The sequence below is a fragment of the Ceratotherium simum genome, chromosome 37 (assembly GCF_057802395.1).
Source record: "Ceratotherium simum simum isolate JZ-2026a chromosome 37, ASM5780239v1, whole genome shotgun sequence".
Lineage (NCBI taxonomy): Eukaryota > Metazoa > Chordata > Mammalia > Perissodactyla > Rhinocerotidae > Ceratotherium > Ceratotherium simum.
In genome coordinates, this window is record NC_141936.1 from 20,733,306 (window position 1) to 20,752,358 (window position 19,053).

General features: G+C 36.8%; 1 protein-coding gene across 11 annotated transcripts in view; it reads left to right on the plus strand.

Annotated features, from left to right (window-relative positions):
- The first annotated feature begins 183 nt into the window (after positions 1–183).
- Positions 184–19,053, plus strand: part of USP37 (ubiquitin specific peptidase 37) — an 89,956-nt gene continuing 71,086 nt past the window's right edge. For 3 of the 11 annotated variants that reach the window (XM_087424828.1, XM_087424834.1, XM_087424832.1), the window contains exons 1-5: positions 185–350; positions 4,638–4,778; positions 8,977–9,200; positions 12,921–13,092; positions 16,679–16,779. In XM_087424828.1, coding sequence (XP_087280954.1) covers positions 9,045–9,200; positions 12,921–13,092; positions 16,679–16,779 — 429 coding nt within the window. In that variant the 5' untranslated portion in view covers positions 185–350; positions 4,638–4,778; positions 8,977–9,044. Of the gene's footprint in view, positions 351–4,637; positions 4,779–8,976; positions 9,201–12,920; positions 13,093–16,678; positions 16,780–19,053 lie in introns of all 11 variants that reach the window. The other 8 variants (XM_087424831.1, XM_087424833.1, XM_004427553.3 and 5 more) reach the window with 6 other exon arrangements.

The window sequence follows — 19,053 nt, forward strand, 5'->3', positions numbered from 1 at the left end:
GTCCGCGAAGTGGAAAGTGCGCATGCGTACTACATCAGGGCAGGGGCGGGGCTGCCTCGGCGAGACTACGCTAGGTGCTGGGGCGGGGCGAGGGCGTGGGAGGGGCGGAGTTTGCAGGCTTGCGCGCACGCGCCCCGTGTGGTCGCGTCGAGTGTGCGTGCGTGCGTGCGTGCGTGTTTGCGTGTGGTCACAGTTCCCGCCATCAGCCGCTCTCCCTGACTGGGAGGGAGCGAGCGGCCCCACTCCTTGGTGCCCGGTGTCCATTCCTTCGTTACCCCGGGCTCCTCCCCCTCCGCGCGGACTCCGTGCTTCCGGCGGGCCTGTCCGGGGCTCCGGACTCGCAGGCACAGGTAAGGCGGGCCCGGCGAGCTTCTCAACTGAGCCGTTTTCCCCAAGACCCCCCCCCCCCGCCCCGTGCGGTCCGCCCACTCGGCGTTCACTCCTCCAGAGTTCGCCCGGTGCCGCTCAGCCCGCCCCCAGCCCCTCGACGCTCCCCTGGCCTCACAGGTACTCCGCTTGGGTCTTCCCCCGGGATTTCTCTCTCCTTGGACCTGGTCTCTGCTGTCCCTCGCTCCCTCCGCAAACCGAACCCGGCCCCTGCTCGCGGGGGGCTGTCGTCGTCCGCCGCTCGCCCCTTAGCGAGGCCTGCTGTGTCTTCAGGTGACTTCCGTTGCCGCACGTCCATCAGACCTTGGACGTGATACTCTTTCACTCTCTTGACCGTTCTTTCCCTTCTTTCCTCACCTAACCATCTCTCGCTAAAAGGCACGAAGGGTGTTTTTTGTCCTGCCTTTGGTTGCTCCCCATCTCTAGCCATCAGGTTGTCAGGTTTACCTATTTTAGGTCACGGTCCACGAAAGGAAACGATAACTGATGACAAAATCCTGTTCTGGAGAGTTGGCCTGTAGTGGTTTTGTGGTCATCCTTTCAAAATTTGGGCTTTGTGTAAACGCCTTTTTTGGGGTGGCAGTATCTGACAGGTCTCTAACTGGAAGAGATATCTAAGACGATGTCAGGTAGGCGGTTGGATGTACTGGGTCTGAGCTCAGCAGAGTTCTGGGTTGGATAGATAGATAAATGTATACATCTTATCGCTGTGTTGATAGTAGTTGAAGCTGTGGATGTGGATGAAATTGCCTAAAAAGAGTATAGTTCTAAAAAAGAAGGGGACCTAGGATGGATGGAGCACTGAGGGATTCTTGGCAGTTAATAACTGGGTAGAGGGGTAAAAGAGACAAAAGAAGCCATCAATAGTGTTGAATTCTGCTGAAAGGTAAAGTTGAAGGGGACTGAAAAGCCCGGTGACATCCAAGTAACCGATGACCATAGCAAGAGACGTTTGATGGGGAAAAAAGGACTATCTAGCTTCTGTCCGAGGCCCTGTTCTCCTTTTACTCTTCCCTTCCACCCTAAGCTTTAAATTCCATCTGTATATTGATGACTTAAGAATTTTTATTTCCAGCTTGTTCCTTTTGTTTTCAGCTCAAGATCAAAATACCCACCTGTCTGCTTGACATCTCAACTTGATTTTTTCTTAGGAATTTCAAATATAACAAGTCTAAAACCAAAGTCTTAATCTTTCCGTACCCAAATTCTTTCTCCTCCAGTATCCCAGTTTGTCTAGTGGATATCCATTTATCCACTTACATAGGCTAGAAACTTGGAAACCATTCGTGACTTCTCCCTCATCCCATGTATCCATACCTTCTTCAAGTTCTGTTTATTCTATTTCCGATATATGTCTTGGATCTATTTCTGTGCATCTTCAGTGTTACCTTTCTAGTTCAAGCCACAATCCTGTTTTACCTGGACTTGATGTCACTGGTTCCCTGTATTCTCATCTGTAAAATGGGAATAATAATCACCTTATTGGATTGTTATGAGGATTAAATGAGATAGCCATGGTAAGCACATGGCACACAGTAAATAGCCAGTAATTGTAATTGTAATTGTAATTGTAATTGTTGTTATAGGCTGAGTCAGGTCAATACTCTCCTCTCTGGTTGCCCTGTTTTCTTCCATTCTTACTCTTTTCACTCTCTTCCCCAAACCCAAACAAACCACATCACTTCTCCATTCAGCAGTAACATGTCATTTCTCTGCTTAAAACCTTTCATTGGATTTCCCATCACTAGGTATTTATTACATCTAGGGTAAAATTCAGAATCCTTACTATGGTCTAGAAGATTCTGTGTAACTTGATTCTTTCCTGCTTCACTAGCTTCATCTTGCACCATCCTCCTCTTCCTTACTAAACTCCAGCCTCACTGCTTTTTGTTTCCTTTGTCACACCAAGTTATTTTCCATCACAGGGCCTTTGCACATGCTGTTCTGTTTGCCTAGATTGTTCCAGCACAGCCATCCCCCAATTAACTCATTCTTTAATTTTCAGCTTAAGTGATACTTCCTCAGAGAAGCCTTCTCTTGATGCTCTCTAACCTCTACCCCCTCTACCCTGTTATAATCTTTCATCATGCCCTGAACTTTATGTCATTTTTCAGAACTTGTAATTATATATTTACTTGTGTGATTATTTAAAGTCTTTCTCCAATATAGAATATGTAACTATTTCATTTCTATTTCTCAAGAATTTGTCAAATGAATAAGTAAACTGGCACTTGCTGTGAGAACCATCATGTCTTTTGGAAGCACCAGCTTACTGATAATCTTGTCATCCATGACACACACCTTTTCACCCTGCAGACAAATTCAAGGATGCAAAAGAAAAAAAACAGTTTTCCAGCCCTGGATGATTTTACCCATTCTTATATCATAAAATCATTCATATTTTAGACTCTTTGAATTGGAGATAAACTTTATCTAGGTCAACTTCTTCTTTACTCTCAGCCACAACACTAATTTAATCTCTTTGCGCACTTGTTTTATGGATCTTGTTAGGAAAGAAAGCCCTTAGGAATCAAAGCAGTGGTTTATATATTTTAACAACAGGTTAAACTGTGAGACCAGTCAGGATAAGATTTCCAAAAATAAAGAAAAATTCCATATTTAAGTAAGTTGTTGGTGGTGGATGTGGAAGAAAATGTTAAAATTTAATAATTTGTGTGTAGAACAGGATTTGTGTTGAGAAATAGAAAATAAAAAATAGGTGTATGAATGCCAAACATAGTTGTTTGGATTTATTTTATAGGTAGCAATGAGCTGTTAAAAATGTTTGGGAGAAAGTTTCTGTTAAGCAAGATGAATAAGTTCTAGAGATAAGCTGTGTAACATTGTACCTATAGTTAACAGTACTGTATTGTACACTTAAAAGTTTGTTAAGAGAGTGGATCTCATGTTAAGTGTTCTTACCACAATAAATTAAAAATCTTAAAAATGTTTGGGAGAGAGTTAGCATCATTGGCAAATATTTAGCACTTACTAAGTGCCTGTTATTTTGTTGGAGTACAAAAGAAGATAAGACAGCCCCCCCACCCTTCCACTCTAGGGAGAAAGCTAAGGAGACAAGTAGTGCATACTTTAGTTAGTAAGAGATAAAGTTCTTTAGAAAGGATATTGTAGGGCAAAGGATTCATTGGATGGAAAAATCCTGAGAGAATGGAGACTGGAAAGTGATTACTGCAAATCATTGATGAGGATGCAATATGGTAGTGTTTAAAAACATGGGCTCTAGTGTTAGACTTAATTTTGTCTCTTACTGACTCTGTAACCATGGGTAAATTACTTAATCTCTATAAGCCTCAGTTTCCTCGTCTGTAAAATGGATTATCCTATTATCCTGTCCTTTAGGATTATTTTGAAAATTAAATGAGATAATGCATGTATGGCCCTTAGTACTGTGCTTAGTAAATGTTGTGTAATAAATATTAGATGGGAGTGATGACAAAGTGAAGAGTTTCTGAATTAGGGTAGTAGCCATGAAAAGATTGGGTTTTAGATAAATGAGAATGAAATTAAAGCTGATGCTAAGATTTTTGCCTGAATGACTGTGGAACGACAAATCCAAGGAAGTCTGGGGAGTCTCTTAATGAGGGCATGGACTGTATCATCTTTGCGTTTGTCCCTATCACAGTGCCATCAAATTGGAGTAGCTCAGTAAATGATTTTTTACTGAGTGAACAAATAAATGTAAAGTTGATGTTATAGCATTGAAGAAGGCAGTGAGAGATGTTTGGGTCAAACTTCAGGGAAAGTTGAGGCTTAGAGAGGCCTAAATTTGAGAAACAAACCCATAAAATTAGTTTTAAAAGAAAAGTAAAAATGAAGTTTACCCACCTTTTGAAATTTGTACCAGCACATCATAGTAGTAGTATTTTAAGATTTGAGACATCATTATATAACAATGTTTATAAAGTCAACCAAGGATATACTCTTTTTCACTGCCTTCTTAGTTTCAAAATGTAGCAGGGATAAATAAACCAAGACACAAATTGATCAAGGTGCAGGCTCCTCCTGGAGTCCCTCATTTTGCACAGCAGATATATCCTTAAGGTTCTGTTGATCTTGTGTGTGTGTGTGTATCTTGAGCATTATTTTTTAAATGTTTTCAGTAAGGTAGTTTGTGGTTTTTAAATAATCAAAGGGTTAATCTTGGTTGTATAAATGATCACTTTCTTTTTTTTTAATTTCAATTTTGTAAATTGGATTCTTTTAAAAAGGCACACTTATATTTTCTTTAGCTGAGTTGATGGCTTCCGGAGAACTGGCATAGCTGCAGAATATGAGTAGTTCCCCAAGAAGAGTGCATTGCCTTTGGCACAAGGATCAGAATAAAGGTGAATTGTTATTACATAGGGTTTTTCAGTAAAAGTCACTGAAAAGTAAGTAATGTTTTTATTGTGGGTTATGTGTCCAAGACTATGCAAATTGGCAAGAATTGACAGTTTTCTTTCTCTTATTTTGTAGTAACAGTTTTATGCTTTAGCATGCTTGCTTTACCACAGAATGCCCTCTGGATAAGGATGTTTTCAAAGCAGTACCTAAAATATGAGCATTTAAGTAACTGTAGAGGGTATAGAAACATTTTTTGCCACTGTTAATGATGGAACTTTCATAGAATGCTCAAAGTTGAACAGTAATTTTAATAATTGTGAAGAGATTTAGGGAAAGGGGAATCTCTTTGGAGGTATTTAAGGAATAAGTCGTTTTTATTATACTTTTTTTTTCTAATGTTGCTTTGATAGCAAATTAGCATTACGCAGTTCAAAGAAACCTCAGCATCATCCTAGATTTATAGAAAGTTTAACTGTTAGTGGATCATGCTACATACTGAAAAAGAAACTTGGAGTTTTTTTTCTCTTAACCAAGTAGAGCAAACTCTGATAATATGAATGTACAAAAGTAGAGATAGTTAATTCATGTAGTGCAAGAGTGGGTAATGGACTAAATTGAGGCTTTAAGACAATTTTTATTTTATTGCTTCTGCCAACTTTATGTCTTGTACCTTTTAGGTTTTTCTTTTTAGAAGAAAGAGAGGTTGCTAGTAGAAATGGTTAAGAAAATGTTTAATATCTAAAGTAAAGTTTTATACATTTCACCAAAACCGTGCATCAAAATGTTTGAGAATTATATAGAGAGAAGTTATGTATTATATATAGAGAGAATTATATAGAGAGAAACAGAAGTAACCAATAAAATTTTTTCTCATATACTTTAGTGAACTTTGAAATAGTCACTTCCAAATTTTGTTAAATAATCTGATTTTAAAAAGTATGTTTTTATTGGAGGAATTCAAGGTTAATGACCTTTACTTACTTTTGGTCTGTAAGGGAAGCACTTAGATAATGCGGTTTTGTATCATTCCCTTTTAATTTGGCACACTGACCCATAATGACATACAAGGAAAGATGAGGTCATTTGGCAAAACTCATTTAAAATGGACTTGCTTCTTTGAGCAGCGAATAGTATGAATCCCATTTTAGGCAAGTTTACTAATGTTTTTGTTTTCATAATACATTCTATAACTGCATATTCTTGTTCTTCATAAATGATTTTTCTCTCATTGAATGTTAAGATATGAGGACAGCTTTGCATTTAGTGGAGAAGTTCAGATGCACATAGAAGAAGCTTAGATGTAGTGTTCAAAGATGAGTTATTTGTAATACATTGCATTGTGATACTCTTGTAAAGAGCTTAGTAAATATAACCCTATATTGACCATATAAAAGGGATTTATGGTTCCAGTATCTGCTGTTGTATATTTTAACAGTAAATTGAATAAAATTGATAGTGCTGATTTGTTCATTACTTTTGAATAAAGAGTTGGTTTCTTGTGTGTCAGACACTGTGCTAGTGGGGATGCGAAGATTAAAGAACATATTCCCTGTCTTCAAATAGCAAAGTCTAGATAGAGAGAGACAAAGAGGTAAACAGACAGTTTATAATACATTGTGATAAATGCCCTACTAGAAATAAGCACAGGGTACAACAGGAGAATGGAGAAGCATTAAACAGTTTCAGTGTGGATATGGGGTGAGAGAAAAAGGGAAAGGTAGCTAGGAAAGGCTTCTTAAAGAAGATAACATCTAAGTTAAGCATTGATTTTATAGCTAGGAGAAGAGATTAAGGGGGGTTCTGGGGGCTGGAGAGAGTACGTAAAACTCCTCCAGACATAAAGCGCAGTGTGTGCAAAGGTATAGTGGCGTGAGAACATACGGCTTTTTTAGGGAAATTATAAGTAGTTCAAATGGCTGGGTTTGGTGGGCTTGGGGGATAGAGAGGCGAGCAGTACCTGGATCATGAAGGGCATTTATGTCTTGTAAATTAGTCTAGATTTTATTGTGAGGGCAGTGGGGAGCTGAGAAATGATATTAAGGAGGAGAATGATGTGATTTGATCTGCAATTCATTGTAAAGATGTCTGGAAGGTGTATAGAGGTAGAATTGACAGGACTCTACTCTGACCTTCCGTTTCCAATCCAGTACCAATAATCATCAAGAGAAAAATCAAAGATAACTCATGTTTCTGGCATGGACGATTGGAGTAGGACAGTGGCCATGTATTCTTGGCAGTGCTGAGAGACAGAGTGGAAAAAAATCTCGACATATCCAAACAATGAAGCACCAAATTATTAATTGCAAAAGAAGTATTACAAACACACATTGCTGGCCCAAAATTCTGTAGTTACTAGTTTGAGCAAAATGTCATGTTAACAGACAGATCTATAAACAGTGTGGACTCTATTACTTTGATAGAGTCATAAACCCAGCAAATTATACTGTCTAAATCTGGCCACATTAGGCACTCAAAAAATTTGATGAGATAAGTGAATAATAATAGAGGACTTACAATACATAACACCTTTTAACTATTCGAAGTGTTTTCACACTTCTTTTTAAATTTTATTCCCAGTTATTTGATGTACAGTACCTAGAATCCTTGAACTAGGGTTCCCGAGGTTGTATCCAACTACAGGTGGGTTTTGTTTGGTTTGTAGCTTTGAAAAATAACTTTGAATTCATTGCCCACAGTTGAAAATGGGCAGTTTTACGTAAAAATTTGGATGTCATTTTCTTGGAAAGTAAGATGATCTGGCAGTGCTGGGTTCACTATCTCTACATGGTAAAATTGGCTAGATTTGAGTAGCAGTTTTCATATTTTACCTGCCTAAGTCATTTGTGTCATGTACCTGGCCTCTACAGGCAATTGAGTTGGTGACCCCTGTTAACAACGTGTTTATCTGGGGTTTTTGGAGAACGAGGTGTTGCGGACAAGTAATAAATTCAGAAAGTGGACACTAATTCCGTTCATATTAAAGCTGCTGTCTGTTGAGGGCCTAAAGTATGTTGTTTTCATTTAATTCTGCAACACTGTCGCATTTGCTATTCATATTTTACAGTTGAGAAAACTAACAGTTAGAAAAGGTAAGTTACAAATTAGTAAGTGACAGAGCTAACTCCTGATATCTAGACCTAGTGTGTTTTTCCTTTGTATACTACTTTTTTTAGCTTTTTTAGTTGAGCTGTTTAGGCAGAGGCAAAGTTTAATGATTTTTAATTTATTATAAGCAAGAATCTGTATTAGACGCAGTGTTTTTAGAGATTTGAAAAGAGTATAAATAAAATTTGTTTTAACAATTCTAGATATTGCATATATATGTGTTTATGTATAACATACACACACTTTGATAACATTTTCTGCTATTATTCTAATTGTATTTACTTTCTGACATTGGATAAGGTAGTTTGAAGAGTCTCAAACATTCTATCGTTGCTGTAGGTCATGTTTAAGTATTAGAAGTTCATTTGGGAACTTTGTCAAAGATAAAATTGATAAAGATTCTTATAGAAATGGTAATATTAAACATAAATGGTAGGCAGTTCTTAGGACGAGATGGTTTTTTTGTTGTGTTTGTTTTCCCTAGGGAGTAAATTGTTTTCTCAAATAATATAATTCTGGAGTTTAAACTAATTTCATTATTCTTACGACTTTTTGTTCATTTAATGTCTTCTACACGTGTGGATATGCTTAGACTACCGACTGGTAGAAGGAATTGTTTGGTGATATGATTTGATATTTTGAGAGGAGCTCTATTCTAGGAAATGGAGTCAGCTAACAAAGTATTTTTTTACTTATATTTGAAATTCAAGACCCTTTAGCATTCATGAAGAAAGGTAAAAGTTGGGCCATCTCATTGAGAATGGAATCCTTAGTATTCCTGATTGGCATGCCTTTCAGGAAGCCAGTGGCAGCAATATGGTTGTTAATAGTGCAAAATGCAAAATTTAGGCACTAATAGACACAGATACTGGACAAATGGCAAAGAAAGGAACATGTACAGAAGAAATAAAAGGTGGTTAGATTCGGTCACTGAACATCAGTGACTGCTGTAGTTGTCTTTCTTACCTGTGCCATTCAGCTAATCAAGGCCTTTGAGGATGCTTAATAAAAGGTGGTTCACTGAAATGGAGAAAAGAACAGAAAAGAACATAAGATGGTTCATAAATGTTCTCTTTTAAACTCTTATTTTAATCACAAGTAAATTGTAACTTATTATTTTATTTTATTTTTCTTCCTTAGAATCTGTAAGGTGAAGGTGTATTTTTGCTTTTTAATTTGGCTAGAAGCAATTTATTTTTAAAGAAAGTATGTCTCCTCTGAAGATACATGGTCCTATCAGAATTCGAAGTATGCAGACTGGGATTACAAAATGGAAAGAAGGATCCTTTGAAATTGTGGAAAAAGAGAATAAAGTCAGCCTAGTAGTTCACTACAATACTGGAGGAATTCCAAGGATATTTCAGGTATTACCAAATTTTGATTTGGAATAGATCTTCAATCATATCCTTTAGTGAATAGCTGTTCTGTGCCATACTAAGTATCACAGTAGCCCTCCTGTTAGATTAATATTTCTTCCTTCTTATTTCCAGGACACTAATACTGTTATGTACATATTTTATAAAGTATTCAGCAGCAATGTTGGCGGTGTATAATAAAGTGCAGGAAGTAGTCACCGTTATTGAAAACTGGTGGGAGGAAGTTGAGAACAACTGAGTTTGGATACTAGCTATTTAATTATTTTAAAAACCACATTAGGATAACTTTATTCCTTTTTTTTCTTAACATATATGATAGTTTCATCAGTATTTAGTGTTAGCTTTGAACAGGACTTATTAGTATCTTCTTAATGTCTACTTCCTAAATAATCCTGCTAGAGGTGGTGGTATGGACCATTCAAGGATGATTACTCAAGGTCATCCTTAAAGCTGTTTTCTTCTAACTGTAAACTTTGGAATGATCTCGTTATTTTATCACTGCAAAAAATAGTTAATTTTGTTTTCACTTCTATACTGTTTATCTTGTGCAGCCAGGAACTAGTCATCTTGATATGAGTTGAATTTAAGAACATAATGTCTTACTTAACATTTTTCTGCACTTTAAAATTCTATGTTTGTGAATTAGATTATACAAAAGTATACAAAAGTACTAAACTGAAGTGCTCTATTGAAGAACAATTTATAAAACTTTATGCTTGAGAACCTGAGCTGAGGTAAAATTTCCATTTATCTTTGCTTTTGAACTATGAAAATAAGTTGCTTATGATTTTGTGTATCAAAGATACACAAATAGATTGGAGGTGGTAACATGGGTAGTGGAAACAATAGTAGTTTCTGCCGCGTACGTATATCTACTAATTCCCCATCTCAATGAGGGAAAGTTTTTTTTCAAATAGAGATTCAGTTTTTCAGTCCTAAGCCCAAATTAGCACTGAATAAATATTTAACCATTTAAGCAAACACATGTCTCTAGGAGCATGATGATTCTACCTACGATTCCAGCCTCATCTCATTTCTAGATCAGTTTGCATTCAGCATTCATCTGTTGACCACCTACAGATTACTAGGGTGGGTATTGTGCTAAGGGCTAAGAATGCAGAGCTGAATGAGACACCTTTCCTTTCAAACTTAAGGGTAACCAAATGCGTTCCGAGTTGTAGAAATATATCAGAGATACTGAGGTGACACAAAGAAGGGAGTGGTTTGTGCTCTGAGGAGTTAGAGGATAAATAGGAATTCGCCAAATGCAGTGGAGGTAAGGCAGAGGTGATTTCTATACATGGACAAACACGTGCAAGTGTGAATCAACACTCAGCAAAGCAGAAAATTATTTTATAGTGAATGGACAATAGGGAGTGAGTGGCAGAAGTAGAGGCTGAAGAGCTAGATAGGAACCAGATCTTGAAGTATCTTATTTGTCATACTAAGGGGAGCTTCGATTCTAAGGAACTAAGAATCTTAAGTTCAAATTCATTTGGGGACTAGGCAGATGACTTTATTTCAGGAGATAGTGGGAGAATAAGGACATGTAGGAGGTTATTGTGGGAGTTTAGACGAGGAATGAAAGTCCTGAACAAAGGAAGAGGCAGTGGGAGAAGCTAGAGGAAGAAAGGTTAGATTTGAAGAGATTTCAAGAAGACAACTCATTAGATTTGGGGGGTGAGAGGAAAGAGTCTGGGGAGAGTCCCAAGTTTCTGAGTGGATGGCAGTCCCTCTCATGTCCTTTGGGATAGGGAGCAGAGGGGAAGAATTGGAGTGAGGATTGGAGAGATGAGTTGTTTGAGGTGTCAGGTGTTGGTATCTAGTAGGCATTGGGTAGTCAGGACTGGAGCTCCAGCGGAGAGGTCTGGACTTAGAGGAAGAGTTGGGGGGCCGGCCCTGTGGCACAGCGGTTAAGTGCACGCGCTCTGCTTCGGTGGCTTGGGGTTCACAGGTTCGGATCCTGGGCATGCACCAACACATATCGCTTGTCAAGCCATGCTGTGGCGGCATCCCATATAAAGTAGAGGAAGATGGTCATGGATGTTAGCCCAGGGCCAGTCTTCCTCAGCAGAAAGAGGAGGACTGGCATCGGAGGTTAGCTCAGGGCTGATCTTCCTCACACACACAAAAAAAGTTGAGAGCCCTCGCCATATGGGTAGTTACTAAAATTGTGGGGCTAGATAGGATTTTCAGTTGTTGAAGTGATCAGGTTCAAGATTATTCTCATCTTGTTTGTTAATGAACAGACTTTTCAACTTTCATTTTTAAAAAGTGGTTTATTGACTGAAGTGATTTTATGTGATCTGTTTTCCTTTGGAATGCTAAAGTACTCATTTAAATTTTTGGAGTTCAAGCATCTGAAACTAGTTATTGTGTTTTGTGATAGAATTTCCACTTAAAGACATGAATTTAAGACCTACTTTGAAGCTAAAAAATATATACATCGTTTAAAATTTGAATATAAATTAAGTCTGATTGGTAAAATTGTTTTTTCATTCTTATCTAAAAATTGACAAAAGTCAATTCTCCCTAATTTAAAAAAAATTTTGAAATGCTATTACTTCTTTCTTTATGCTGTTCAGAGGGCAGAGAGTATGTCTTCAGCAGAAGGCAGCTTTATAAACCTTTATGTATGCCCGCTGAAGGAGAACATTAGAGAATAAGAATGCCTGCTTGGCAGGAATTATTTAGATAATAAAGAAACTGCAAGGGGCTGGCCCCGTGGCATAGCAGTTAAGTGCCCCCGCTCCGCTGCTGGCGGCCCGGGTTCGGAACCCCGGGTGCGCGCCGCTTGTCAGGCCATGCTGTGGCGGCGTCCCACATAAAGTAGAGGAAGATCGGCACGGGTGTTAGCTCAGGGCCAGTCTTCCTTAGGAAGAAGAGGAGGATTGGCATGGATGTTAGCTCAGGGCTGATCTTCCTCACAAAAAAAAAAAAAGAAACTGCAAGAAGAGACTAAGAAACTAACTTAGTCTTGGAAAAATTTCAGCCAAGAGAATATAAAAGCTGTCACTTCATAGCACATAATCAGAGTCTGGAAGAATATAAGACAAGTTATGGAACCAGTTCTGGGAAGTGGGAGAAGTAAGCTAAGATAGGTGCTCGTGATTTTTGTGATTGAATGAAAGTTAAATGAGCCTACTTAGTTAAAAAAGAGAAAAGATGTTCTTACATTGGTAAAGGTTTATGTTGATGTGTTTCTGAGAAGTGGAATTCTTTTGAGGATTATAGTTTGGATTAATATATCCTTATATATTGCAACTACTTAAACCATTTGCCAGATATCTTACAAGCTTTTGTTTAAAACAAAAAAAGAAAGAAAAAGAAATCCTCTATTCCAATATGGCTTTCTAAACTGGTGATGGTATAACCATCTAGGCTCTGAAAATTAACTCAATAGTTTTTATGACTTTATAACAGTACCTGAAAATATGCAATTCCCTACCATAAAATCAAGAGTACTAGGATTACTCTGTAAAATAAATTTTAATGGTATGTGTTTACCTCTCCTAAAAGTGAAACTTTTGATTTAAATGTATCAAGAAGTGGGAACTCTTTTTGGTTGGGGGAAAAAAAAAATTAATATGGGGAAGAGTAAGGATTGTAACTTAAAAAGTATAAAGTTTAGTATTCACTATACAACTTATTATACTCTGTTATCTTACGTTTTTAATGATAAGATAATTTTCCTTTTGTGTTGATCAGCTAAGTCATAACATTAAAAATGTGGTGCTTCGACCCAGTGGAGCAAAACAAAGCCGCCTAATGTTAACTCTACAAGATAACAGCTTCTTGTCTATTGACAAAGTACCAAGTAAGGATGCAGAGGAAATGAGATTGTTTTTAGATGCAGTCCATCAAAACAGACTTAATGCAGGTGAGCACTAATTGTCCCAGGGTCTGACATTAGCAGTTATAAAAGAATATTGCTAGACTATAGACCAGCATCTCTGGTGAATATTGATGCAGAAATCCTCAACAAAATACTAGCAGACCAAATTCAGCAGCACATTGAAAGGATTATACACCATGACCAAGTGGGATTTATTTCTGGAATGCAGGGATGATTCAAGATATGAAAAAATCAATCAGTGTAATACACCAAATTAGCTGAATAAAGAACAAAAGCAGGGCTGGCCCTGTGGCTTAGCAGTTAAGTGCACGCGCTCTGCTACTGGCAGCCCGGGTTCGGATCCCAGGCGCGCACCGACGCACCGCTTCTCAGGCCATGCTGAGGCCGCGTCCCACGTAAAGCAACTAGAAGGATGTGCAACTATGACGTACAACTATCTACTGGGGCTTTGGGGGAAAAAAAAGAAAAAGGAACAAAAGCCAGTGATCATCTTGATGTAGCAAAAGCATTTGATAAAATTTAGTAGACTTTCATGATAAAGACACTCAACAAACTAGGAATAGAAGGAAACTGCTTCAGTGTAATAAGGGCCATGTATGAAAAGCCCACAGCCGTAACATCATACTCAATGATGAAAAACAAAGATTTTCCTGTAAGGAACAAGGCAAGGATGCCCCCTGTCACTACTATTCAACGTAGTACTGAAAGTCCTAGCCAGAGCACTTAGGCAAGAAAAAGAAATAAAAGGCATCCAAATTGGAAAGGAAGAAGTGAAGTTATCTCTGTTCTCAGATGACATGATATCATATGTAGAAAACCCTAAAAATTCCACAAAAGAGTATAGCTAGAAAAGAAGGAGGATTTAAATTATAATTGGGAAAAGTTACCTTGTTACCTAAATCTTAGATACTTGCCTTTTTATGTGAAACTTATTCCGAGGTTTTATTCTTGCTGTGAAAACAGCAAGTACTAGAGAAAATCACACAGTATGATCAGATTCCCCTGCCCCCTCCAACCCCTTTCATTTAAAATGTTATGAGTTTTTTTTTTTAATGTGTTTACAGGCATGTTTTTAGGAATAATCTGTTGTTTAAAATGAGTTTTCCACTATTATTGTTAGTCTCCAGCTCTGTCATCATCAATACTTTGTTATTACTAATATTTTATAGTTGACAAACTTTTTGAGTTTTTTTAACTTAAATATAACACATTAAAAGCATTAGAAAATGAAGACGTAGCAGTGCTACCTTGCTTGTATTTAACTGATATCTCTATTTGACACACTATATTCCTTATAAAAAAAAAAAGTTTATGGTTTTCCATTATGTGTTCATGTTACCAAGTCTGAGCTATGTCAGTTTACTAAATAACTATTGAATTTTAAATTGAGGAATTGAATACTGTTTAAAATTTTTAGAATATGTCAGAGACTATGTCTGTGTTTCTGTTTTTGTTTTCTTCCATCATACCCATCATATTAATTGAACCATTATTTTAAGAATAATAATATAAGAAAATGATATAAGAAAAGCCTGTCTCTAAATGCATTGTAGTGGAAAGCACAGTAGACTAGGGACCCAAGTTTGAACCTGAACAACCTGGCATAATGGAAAAACATGAGCTGTGGACCTAGGTAGATTTGGGTTTGAATCCTAGCTCTGCTTGTTATTTCCTGTGTGGCTTTGGGCAAGTCATTTAATGAGTCTGAGTTTCAGTTTCCTCATCGCTAAAATGAAAGTTATATCACCTTGATTTCAGGGCTTATTAGAGAATTAGAGCTCATTAATGTAAAGCCTGACTTGCACGATAGGCACTCACTAAGTCATTGCTGTTATTAGAGTAGCTAGCTGTGGACTTACCTCGTTCTTTGTTCTGGGGCAGGTTATTTTAATCTTTTAGGTTTGGTTGCCTTAGCTGCCCAAAAGTGATCATATATACTTTGCAGAGACTAGGGTAAGATAATGAATATAAAAATGCTTTGAAAAGTATAAAGCATTTAATATATAAAGTGTGGCATTTCAAATCAGTGGAAAAAAAGACCAATATTTGATAAACAGTGTTATCTGTAAATAGGACAACTAGCTAACGGTTTAAGAAGACAGTAAAGCTGGATCCTTATCTCACTCCTTTCATCTGAATAGATTTTACATTGATCAAAGATTTGGATGTAAAAAAATAGAATGATAAAAGTATTATTAGAAGAGGAGAGTGGATTTCAACATAATATCTGGATGGAAAAGACCTTTCTGAGTATGACATAAAAACCAGAATCAATAAGAGATTGATAACTTGGACTGTGTAAAAAATTTAAATGATCTTTGTGGCAAGGAGAGAAAAAGAGACGAAGAAGATACTAGCCACAGTGACAGAGTTAATATTGCTAATATACTAAGACCTATTTTCCAAATCAGTAAGAAAAAGACAGCCTAATAGAGAAATGGATAAAAACTGCATATGGGAAATTCAGGAACAAAAACAGATGGCCCTTAAACACGAAAAAATTCTCAACTTCACCAGTGAAACAAATTCTTGCTATCATATTGGCAGTAGTGCGAGGGGAAGCAGGATACTCTCATATACTTGGTAGGAACTTAGAGATATTTTTTGGAGGAATAACTGGTAATACCAATTTAGTTTAAAATTATACATTCTTTACCCCAGCAATTCTTATTCTAAGAAGATTATCCTACAAAAATCATTCCATTAGTGTAAAAAGATATGTGAAAGGATGTTCAACGTTGTTTGCAGTTTTTAAAAATTAAAACATTCCAGGGGCTGGCCCAGTGGCATAGTGGTTAAGTTCACGCACTCCGTTTTGGCAGCCTCGGGTTCGTGGGTTCAGACGGATCCCAGGCGCAGACCTACGCACTGCTTATCAAGCCATGCTGTGGCAGGTGTCCCACCTATAAAGGAGAGGAAGATGGGCATGGATGTTAGCCCAGGGCCAATCTTCCTCAGCAAAAAGAGGAGGATTGGCAACAGATGTTAGCTCAGGGCTAATCTTCCTCGCCAAAAAAAAAAAAATGATTAAACATTCCAAGTGATCATCAGTGGGAAATTGATTAAATTAAAGTATAAAATACTTTTTAAAATATATACAGATTCATGTTTATACACTACCTTACATGTTCTTTAAACCAGCATTGATTTCTTTGGAATAGAAGCCATTTATTCCACTTGCTGAACTTATAGAGAATGTTTTGGAGTATTCATTATTGGAAGTGTATCTCTCACTGGTTCTGACATGTTTCCTTGGCGTCCAGTGTCAGTGTTCGTGCCATAGATACGCAGTGACTAACTTTTCTGTATTGTTAATTACCAAATATTTATATAGGAGAATTTCTACCATTTTATTTTTGCATTTAAAATTTTATCTGTTACATGTTCCCGGATTTTTGCATGTTATTTGACTTTTTGCTTGAGACTCAAGCTCTAAATTTTAATTACTGTGTATATCAGATATACTTTCTATCAGAAAGAATTGGTTGATAAGCACTTTCATTTGTTTTATCTTGTTCCTGCTTCTCTTTCTTCAATATTATATAATAATAATAATGAAAAAATTTCTTTATTAAAGTAAGTGATTTGGGAATTTCTTTTTGGTCACCAGCCATGAAACCTTCTCAGGGGTCTGGTAGTTTTGGAGCTATTCTGGGCAGCAGGACCTCACAGAAGGAAACCAACAGGCAGCTTTCTTACTCAGACAATCAGGTATGTTTATTTGAATCTTTTTAGCTTTTTAAAAAAATGATAATTGTAGACATTGTATAAGGTAGTTGCAGGAAGTGGAAATTAGACTGTAATGCCTAATAATTCTGGCACTGTTACAAGGGTATTTTCCACATACCTGAAATTTACCATTTTAGCTATATCAATCTCTTCAACTATTTTTATGAAAATGTTTCTAAAATTTGTCACATTCTTCCCTTCTTACATATACTTTTACGGAACATAATTTAACCTTTACTCGATGCCTCATGGACATCATTATGAACCACAGTAGAGTGTAGTTTTTAAAAAGCGTAGCTTTGGAGTTAGATGTTGGTTTGAGATATGGTGCTGCCACTTAACTATCTCTGGGTCATTGGAGAATTTCTTTAAGTATCCTGAGCCTTAGTACCCATCTGTAAAATTGAGACAGCAATAACATTTTAAGGTTTACTGTGAGATAATGCATGTAAAAGTGCTTAGCCCGTGATACTATGTACTAACAACCCTATAAATGTTGGCTGCTATTATTTCTGTCATGCCCTTTGGGTCTGTTCCACATTATGAACTTTGCCCCCTATACTATATGATACTACAGTGTTTTCTTGAGGTCTTCTATTTGCTTTTTAAATAGTTCTTCTTTCATAAATATTATTCAGTCAGCCATGAGACTTGCTGTGCACTATTGCACCTTAGCAGTCATATGTCTCTTAATTTCTTTTACAAAGGGAAACCAGGCTTAAAGACAAACTTTGAAGTGTCCTGTAAGCAAGCTGATGAGTTCTGTTTAGCTGTTCAGTGAGGTGATTACTTAGGCTATTTACTGGACTAAGCAATGAATAAGGTTTCATTTTTGTTAGTTTCTTTTTATAGGTTGGATTTTTTTGCGTTTTAATTGAGGAATAATTGACATCCAGTAAATCGCATGTATTTCAAGTGTACAATTTGATGTGTTTTGACTTACGTACATCCTCATAAAATCATGATCATAATCAACCTAATGAACATAGCCATAACCCTTAAAAGTTTCCTCATCTTCCTTTGTAATCCTTCTGTCCCGCTCCCTCTCTGGCCCCTATCCCTAAGGGGTTTGCTTTCTGTCACTTTAGATTACTTTGCTTTTTCTAGAGTTTTATATAAATGGAATCAGTCTGTGATTTTTTTGGTCTGGCTTTTTCATTCAGCTTAATTACTTTGAGACTCATCCATTTATATGTAGAAATTTAAACTTTTGGAATATTTAACTGTGTAAGTGTTAACATGCATAGCAAAAGCAAATATTTATACTTTGGCAAATAATGATTCCCATTAGTGGAATTATAAAATCAATTTTGTGGATTGTGACTAGTATTAAAAAAGGAATAGAATAGAAAATAATAGAGAAGGTATTGTACATAGTAAGGATGAGTCTCGGTGTCTGAAACTTTTGTTTCACTTTTGTTTATATATATGTATAATAGGTTGTGATGTAAAATATTTCTTACTATGTGGTCATGGTCAAACAAGGTTGAAAAATATGCAACTAGTATACATATGGTATGCTACCATTTGTATAACAAAAAATGAAATATTGATTTGTATTGCATAAAGAAACAGTAGAAGGGTACTTACAAGGGGTAGGAGAACGGAAAGTGGAAGAACTGGGTGGGTGGCATTAGGGTGGTCATGACACTTCTCAGTATATGGCTTTTATAATAGTTGTTGATTTTTGAATATTGAGAATGTATCACCCATTTGAAAATAAATTTAACTTTTCAAACCATTCATCCAGATGACCTCAGATTTTTTTCTTTCCTATCCTAAGATTGTAATTCTGTAGAAAGAAAGTAGTTGGAAATATCTTCCATAGAGAAATCACATGTAGAGCTACTTAACGTAGAGTTATACAACTTATGTGGCAGAATGCTGGTAGAAAGCACTGTTTCCCAACTAATATGTTTAAATTGCTGTGTTCTCTCTGAATGTTCTTGCTGTGTGGTTAGGGTAGACTCTTTGATTCATCTTCTGCTGGTGGACTCTCTCTCACTCTTATTTTCCCCCTCATTGTGTATATTTGTTTCATTCCTTCAAACTAGGTACATGTGACTTGGCATTTAAGTTGTGACAACCAAATGTCATTGTTGTTCCTTTTTCTCACATCTGTCACTTTAATTTATCATAACCATAATTGGATTTTTCTTCCTCTAAAGATCTATTTTCATGCTAGTCACTAGAACCATGTCTTGTATATATATGAGTGGTGTTTTGTTTTGTTTTTTTTAATCAGTAATTCAAAGC